Source organism: Myotis davidii, unplaced genomic scaffold (genome assembly GCF_000327345.1).
Source record: "Myotis davidii unplaced genomic scaffold, ASM32734v1 scaffold656, whole genome shotgun sequence".
Lineage (NCBI taxonomy): Eukaryota > Metazoa > Chordata > Mammalia > Chiroptera > Vespertilionidae > Myotis > Myotis davidii.
Window position 1 is genome coordinate 136,045 of NW_006287544.1, and position 8,614 is coordinate 144,658.

Genomic DNA, 8,614 nt, shown 5'->3' on the forward strand with positions numbered 1-8,614 from the left:
AGAGCCAACATATTTTTGTCCTAACTATAAAACACACATTTGCTTTATGATAAATATAATTATCTTGTTTGGGCAAAAGCTTATTTTTTTGAAGGTTTGTATAAATTTCCCAACACTGTATAATAACATTGTTATTGCAGTTTTGAAATTATTTGGGGGAATATGGAGGGAAAATCATAGACCCATAGTAGAATCACACCCTTAGGGGAATCCTTCAGAATTCACCTTCTTTAAGCTCATAGACTTAAAGGAAGGTCAGAGCAATCTCTTTCCCAAATAATAAAAATCCATATGTTATTGAGAAATCTGTGGAAAAGATGCTATTATCTTCTTCACAAAGCTATTAAAATGAGTAATAATCTTCAAATTACGTTAAAAGTTTTAAAGTCTATTTTCAATTGAATTTTTGTTTTATCCAGTTGATAAGCTTAATCCTAGTTCCTTGAGTCATTTTAGAATTTGAGCAAAAAAATTAAAAAACTCCCATTGCATGGTCATTTTTACATTTAAACTTGCAGAAGAAAAAAAAAATGTCATTTCTGTACAGCTGATAATCATAAACTTGAATTGCTCCCTTTTGACACTCCCAGGAAATCTTGGTTTGTGGCCATATATCATGAACTTCTTTATTTGAAGTTAATTACACAGAGCTACCTAAATAAACTTAAATCATCAAAGGGTTGTTCTGTTCCCATTCCCAAATTTCAGTTCTAAAGATTGCAGTTGGCATTATTTTTAGACTGGCCCTGGATTTCAGTGACCTACAAATGATGATTGGCAATTCATCCTCCGGAAAGCCCCCCCATGGTGTTTATTCCTATTTGCTTTGTGTTTGGGTTCAGCATAGATATGAAAAACAAAGCCTTCAACCATCTGGGAAGTGGAACTTTTCCTGCCTGAACTCACATGTGAAAGCCTTGGAGACAGCCACGTCCTGGGTAAACTTCTGGTGGAGTTCTCATAGGGATGGCCAGGATGTGGCTGGAACCCATTGTTGTGTATGTGTTTGATTTCCCAGAGCCATAACCTCAAGTCAACAGAACTACCTTCTAGACCAGTGATGGTGAACCTTTTGAGCTCGGCGTGTCAGCATTTTGAAAAGCCCTAACTTAACTCTGGTGCCGTGTCACATATAGAAATTTTTTGATATTTGCAACCATAGTAAAACAAAGATTTATATTTCTGATATTTCTTTTATATATTTAAATGCCATTTAACAAAGAAAAATCAACCAAAAAAATGACTTCGTGTGTCACCTCTGACACGCGTGTCATAGGTTCGCCATCACTGTTCTAGGATAAAACTCAGATCATTCCCAAGAGCCAGAGGGCCTCCAGCCCTTTATGCAGCTTCCATTGAGCTGGGTCACTTATCTCGGGGACTTACGGATTGACTTTTCCACCTTTTCCTTGATGGAGTAGATCATGATTTTCTCAGTGGAGTCTGTACTCCTTTTCCAGATATTCTTCAGCAGCAAGGGGTACCGGGTCAGCCTGTGCAGGGGGGCCACCAGCAGCTCAGCCAGGTGAAGCCGCCTGCACTGTTCATTTTGCTCACACCACTGGGGAAGGAAACGCAGACAATCAGAGCGTCACTTCTCCTATCAAAGCCCCGAGAAGCCTGGGCATGCAATACACTCAGCTATTTCACTGGGTGACAACGTGACGCAACTGTGAGCTTGCTGAGGACGCTTATAAGCCACGGACCAGATGTTGCTTTTGAAAATCCTTATTAAAGTGTCTTTAGCAAATTCAGAGTCTGAAATGAGGTTCTTCGATGTGGTTGAGAGGTACTATTGAGCATTACTGACTAACACTGTTACTTCCCAATCAAAGAGGAGAGAATCCTTCTCCGGCTGCCTTGCCTTCCCAGTGATGGTGAAGAAGGCAGGCTCAGCATCGCGATAACATCACCTCTCTCTCCTCAGTGGGGAACTTGTCAAGATGAAGAGGCACGAGAAAAGTGTGACATTTCGCAAGTTCCCTAGAGAACACATGTTCCCTCTGTGGCAGGGAGAAGAGGTATTACTATACCTGTTCCCTTCTCGTTTACCCTTCTCACCCAAGAGTTCGGCTGTCCCACTGGCTTCTCCTTCTCTCTGGCCCTCTTAGGAGATTTCTGTTTTTTTCCAGCTCTATGCCTCATTGTGAGGCACAATCAGGAGAACTGAGAATCAACAGATGGAAGGAAAAGGAAGGCTGTTTGCTTGTTGGATCAGTTCCCTGACTCTCCTTTCTTGGAGGGAAGGAGGGTAATATGAGAAAATGAATAGAAGTTGAAGAAGCTAGATTGAGCTACATGCTATAGAGGAGGGAGGGAGACGGAAGGGATAAAGACACAAACAATTTTCAGTAGCAAGAGAGTCTGACTCAGAGGCAGCTGCAATGTGTGCAAAGCACCGGGAAGCAGGAAAGGAACTCTAGTAAGTACTGCTGTGGGCTACACATTTGATTTCTATAAATGCAGCGGTTCTCAACCTGGGGGTCGCGACCCCTTTGGCGGTCGAACGACCCTTTCACAGGGGTTGCTTAAGACCATCCTGCATATCAGACATTTACATTACGATTCATAACAGTAGCAACATTACAGTTATGAAGTAGCAACAAAAATAATTTTATGGTTGGGTCACAACATGACGAACTGTATTTAAAGGGCCAGAAGGTTGAGAACCACTCTATAAATGGCATTTGACAAATGCAACTAATCATGAGAATGGCTCACATATTTGTTTCGTCTGCTGGGCTGTTTATTTGAATGTGATGCTGTCTTGAACCTGAGCGGCCTGGCTTTTGTGCAGATGACACATGACTCATGGAGTCTGGTCTCTGGTTACTGTGCACATAGGTCCACCAGAAGGTATTACTAGGGGATGCGTGTTCTTCCTCTTCTCTTGTCTCCCCTGCGCACTCACACCTGAGTTCAGCTCTGGGGGAGCCCTGCCCTTACACAAGGCTCTCAGCTTTCTCTGCAGGTCGGGCTCCGGCCAGGCCCAGGTGACCTCCTCTGCCTTGTGACTCAGACCCTGAAGGCCAGCTTTAGGCATACACTGTGCAACGTTCTCTCTGCTTCCCCAAACATAGCTTCCTACATCTTTGTGCCCAGGTGTCTGCCCTTGCGTTTTAGAGATCTAGGTGCAATTGGCTCAACCCCCACCAAGTCCAAAACTCTCTCTAGATATTTACAAATTTATGGAATGGTTGCAATTAGAATGGCTTCTTCTGGCCCCTGCTGGCACACACACTCTCTTCCCTGAACAGCATGTGCCCACTGATGCCAAATGTAACCCCCTGGTTGGTGTCCTATGCTGGTTTCCCCTGTAACCCCACTCATGCCAAACGTTTTATGAGTGAACATATTTACTGAAGACTTTGGGTTGTGGGGAGGGGTCAAATACACAGCCCACGACATCGCCCCACTGCATTTTGATGTGCCATTTTCTTCTTTGGAAAGAGAGAGCTGCTCTTCCTCTCTCTTCCCCTCTCCCACTACCCTCTTCCCTTACCCTCATGCTTAGCAACTTGCCCTTGTCTTTCATAGCTTGAACATGTCCTTGGGGGTTTCACCCTCTCCCACCAGGAACTTCATCAAAGTATTTATTTTGAGAACATCCTGGATTCTTCCTCACGGGGGTTCGCTGGACATGATCTTCTCCACCCCTACATGCATAAGGCCGGCCAGGAAAGTGAGCACAGGCTGGAGGCTGGAGGGTGGGTGGAGCTCGAGAAGCCAGGCCTCAAGGCTTCCTGAGGGACCACCTCCCCTGCTCTGTACGTCAGCTTCCTCTTGGCGGAAGGTACTAGGTCACCTCCACGTTCTCACCTGGCTCACAATGGCTGGGATTCTTTCTCCCTGATGCTGGGAGAGATGGAGACGGAAGCAGGAACTGCAGATGTGGAAAGGCCAATGGTGGTAACGGGTGGAAAAAGGGGGTGTGGAGAGGCCTTAGCCTGTGGTCTCAGTGGCTGGTTTCCATCCTGTCTCACTGGCAGCAGCATTCTAGCTCCGGAGCTCCAGTCTGGGAGCTCCAGTAACTGATTTCTCAGAAGCAGTTAGGTATTTCCTCAAACATAGCCCAGGGCCACTGCCCCAAATTTCCACACCATTGAAAACAGCTCTGGCTGCCAGCATCCTGAGTACATGTGAAAACACCCAATTTACCCCAGACACCAACCCGGCAAGAAGCACCAGTGGTAAATAATTGGGACGAAGATCCAGGCAGGACTATTAGAAGCTTTTAGTGTTTCAGAAACCTCAGAAGAGAGAAAAATATATTTGATGGTTCTAAAAGTAGGTATAAATTTTTCTTTCATCTATTGGCTTTAATTTTCAGACCCATTAGGGGGGAAAAAGAACATCTCTGTCAAGAGAAATTGGACATAAAAGGCTTTTTATGGATAGGCCTAGATCGATGAAGGATGCTTTTGCTTTATAATAAATATCCAATATGTTTAGGGTAACAGTGAACGGAATTCAGGGGCCCGTTGAGTTGAACAATATTACCTCTCTGAGTCTCAGGGACACTTATAAATTCATTCTCCTCATAACTCTGTCCTGGTGGAATGCAATATTGTGCTGGGGCAGCCATTCTTAGAATTTGGGGAAATTTACTTAAACTCTATAAATCTCATCTGTGAATGTGGGTAACAAGGATAATTACCTCAGCAGGTGGTGAGGGGCTTTATTGAGAATCCATACAAAACGCCCCAAACAGTGGCTGGCACATTCCGAACACTCAGTCCAAGGAGTTCTTAGCGATGGTTAACAGAACTCCATGAAGAGCCGTGGTACAAAGTTCCAGTCTCTTTCTCTGCATCATTTTAATTGTTTCTGCCAGAGAAGGGAGAATTCCGCTCCCATCAATGTGCACCAACATCCTGTACAGGCTTTCGTAAAGCCAGCCCCATGTGGCAGGGAGGGTGAATTCATCCCAGGACACGCCCCCTTTCCAGGCAGCCCATGACACAACACAGGCTTAGGTTTTCCACGGACATTGTTTATGTCAGTGCATAGTAGGGAATGAAGGTCAGCTTCAGACACGTCTGAGTCAAATCCTGTCTCTGCCCTGAACAACCGTATGTTTCAGCGAGTTGCCTAATTTGTCTAAGCCCTTGAGTAATGGGGACACTATCACATCCCACAGGGTTACTGTGTAGACTGGGGTGGGGAACGTCCGGACCACGGGCTGTATCATTTGGTCTGGCCCTGCCAAGGCAACTGCAGGCAGGCCTCAAAGTTCAATAAATCTAGGAACTTTTTCATAGCACATAATTTTTAGTTGATAATTTTGGATGGCCCACAAATGATGTCATAAATATCTAAGTGGCCCTTGGCAGAGAAAAGGTTCCCCGCCCCTGGTGTAGACAAAGAGATCATGATGACCAGCAGTGGCTGGTCGAAGCAAGGGCTCGAGAACCAGCCCCCTTTATTATTATTTACTGTATATTGCAATTATTATATTATAAGTATTATATTTACTAGGCTATAGTTAAATTATTACTCACTCTCTGTGATGATGCTTTTGTTCTGTACTATGTGGCTGTGGAAAGCAGGTTCACCTTCAATTCCTCTACAGCAGCAGTTCTCAACCTGTGGGTCGCCACCCCTTTGTCAGTTGAACGACCCTTTCACAGGGGGTCACCTAAGACCATCCTGCATATCAGATATTTACATTACGATTCATAACAGTAGCAACATTACAGTTATGAAGTAGCAACGAAAATAATTTTATGGTTGGGTCACAACATGGGGAACTGTATTTAAAGGGCCAGAAGGTTGAGAACCACTGCTCTACAGCCTCTTCCTCACCTGTTCCATGATGTTCACAGTTGCCAGGTGATGGGACCTAGCCCTGAGGAGCTCTAAGTAATTTTGGTGGAAAGAGCATTTTTTAATTATTTTTATTTTTGCCCGAAGACCTTTATCCAGGTTCATTTTTGCCACCTATTGGCCACATGACCTTGCAAAAACCATACAACCTCTCTGAGCCTCAGGGACACCTGGGGACAATGTAATCAACTTCAACGTTTTGTGCCAAGGATTAAAAGAGATGTTTGAGAAACTAAAGATGCCGGTATTGCGTTATGCGTTATAATTGTATGTTATCTTCGGATGCCGTGCATATTTCATATAAAGATGTAAACCACCTTTCTATGTCACAATTGGTATGGTATTTTCCACAGTTACTGGGAAATGGTGGCTGCACCTCGTTAAAGTAACCTCTGGCCTGGCTTGGAAGAGAGAGACATGGAACTGGCTTCTCCCCAGTTTGGGGGCCAGGCTGGGAGTCTAATCATCCGCTTCCGGGGAAAACTTCTGTAACAGGATTATTCATACATCTGGAAAGCTAATGAGCTCTCCGTTCTTATTGAGTAGCCAAGAAAACACCGAATGAATGGTTAAAGCTACAAAAAATAAGGCCGAGTCTCTCCCCCAAGACTATCCTCCTTTCTCAGCCACGCTGCACCCAGGCCTCCTGGCATAGTCGGGCGACAGGTAAGGCCTGGAACCCGGGCAGCCCTTCCTCCCTGGACTCTGAGGTGGTGCTCTGCCGGGGGCTTTGGCAACTGCCAGGAGAGCTAGTTTTCCGAAAAGGCTTGGACTATTTTCTCTGGATCATAAAAAGGGCTCTGGTGTAATAGTGGAAAGGTGTAGTTCATACTAAAGAAATGTCAAGAGAAGGGTCAAAGGAACTGGTGAAGTCAAAGACCATTCTTTCCGTGTCGACTTATTAGCAAATGCTGACTGTTCTTAGCAGAAACTTTGCTCTGATGCTTTGGAGCCCATAGCCACCATGCTGCAACATCTAGATTGTGCCCTATGAAGTACTCCAGGGGGCGCCCTTCGCACAGAATACAATGTACATGCTTCTCCAAGCTTGTGTGCAACAGCATCTTGCTGGGACCAAATCCTAGAAGAGCCCAACTTCTAGTCACAAAGCCTCTTCTTATTGTAGCTTTCTCCTTACAGTGTACCGACTTCATTCACAAACACGCCAATGAACGAATAAAACATTGGTAAGTAAGCCCCTGCCAAAAATTTAGGAGGGACGTGAGATGATACAATGTTTCCAGATGTGCACCACTTAGAATTCCTCAGTGTGCAGTGGAAGGTGTGTGTTGATGAGGAAAGCAGATTTGTAGTTCAAGTGTATTGTTGATCATTTATTGTTCTTCTTTCTCACTTATTTTGGGTATAATTCCTAGTACCTATTGTACCACAAAGAGTTTCAGGAAAATTATAAAAAGAAAAGAAGATGGTACTTTACTTTTAAGTAAATTCCAAAGTCCTCTCTCTGCTTCAGGCTCTCGAGGTAAAAGACAGCGGCGGAGTAGTTCAGGCAGTAGGTCTGGTGGCTCTGACAGAGGCTCCCTCGGAAATGCTGCAAGAGAAGAGCAGGGAGGGCACAGGCAGGCGGCCTCTTTTCCTTCATGGTCATCACTGACCAACATGGGGAAAGGGGAAGGGGTCAGCATTGTCAAGCAGGAGTGTGACCGTGTGACTAGGAACAGGTTATCTTCACAATAAACATTCTTTAAAAAATAGTATTTCCATAAGACACAGGTAACTCCTCAATCAACCACCACCTCCCCTTCCTACTTAAAATTCTACTTAGGGTGTCTTGATTTAATTTACCTTTTGCTTCTGTTTATGTTTTGTTGAGGTCTACCCTGCCTGCATGGCACCTGGTAACAAATACTGCCTTTGACTTCAGGGCTTATGTTGGTTGATGTTAGGCTTGTGTTGGTAGTAAGTAACAACATTTAATTTTCATCAACTTTTCCTCAAAAATGTCCGTTCATGTAATTCTCCTGTTGGCTTCTAAAACTGTAGAGTCAAATCTGAGAGCCTCTCCTTAGTGTATGTATAGATTTATGTAATGGTCAAACAGAGCACCCCATACAAGGTCCCCTGTCTCAGTTATGTGTCTTTCTCGGAAGTGAGTTACTCTTTTCTCTTCACCAAAGCTTAACTGGCACACACTCTCCTTGGTGTCTCAGTGTCTACCATGTTGCTAAGCCCACGTACTCCTTGATTTATTGATTGATGTAATGAGTAATGGCTTCCACTGATAAATGTCTAATAGTGTCACATGTGGTAGAATAAGACAAGGAAGACACACTTGTTGGCAATGTTATAACTACATTTAGTCGAGAAAACAGACCCAGCCTAAAAAGTCACTAAAGGAAGTTGACATTTCTCTAGACTATTTACTTAACATTATATTTAAACATTTTCCGAATCTAAATAAATTGAGGGAACCTAAGACTTTAGCTACTTCCCAACACTTTACATTCTTCCTCTTGTTTTCCAAAGTTTTTCTTATTCAAATCTCTTTTCTAAGTTCACCTGAGGATCTCCCTACTTTATACCTAGTTTTCTATGTGTTTTGCCTTGTTAACATACCGTATTTGCCGGCGTATAAGACGATTTTTTGGCCCTGAAAAATATGCCTCCAAGTGGGGGGTCGTCTTATACGCCAGGTACACGTCAGATAGACTGCCCATAGTGCTTGCCCTGTGCCATAGTGGCCTCCCGATGCCCGCCCACTTCATTCCACATACCGTTCAGGCATCAGCAGCGCTGCTGGGTGTATGCTCGGCTGTTATGCGATTTT

At 44.2% G+C, this 8,614-nt stretch overlaps 1 protein-coding gene across 1 annotated transcript in view; it reads right to left on the reverse strand.

Moving 5' to 3' along the window:
• The window catches only part of PLEKHG7 (pleckstrin homology and RhoGEF domain containing G7), a 30,205-nt gene that overhangs the window by 17,132 nt on the left and 4,459 nt on the right, over positions 1 to 8,614 (reverse strand). Inside the window, exons 4-5 of the mRNA XM_006759348.2 lie at positions 7,265 to 7,378; positions 1,387 to 1,561 (exon numbers count right to left, since the gene is read on the reverse strand). Coding sequence (XP_006759411.2) covers positions 1,387 to 1,561; positions 7,265 to 7,378 — 289 coding nt within the window. The remainder of the gene's footprint in view (positions 1 to 1,386; positions 1,562 to 7,264; positions 7,379 to 8,614) is intronic.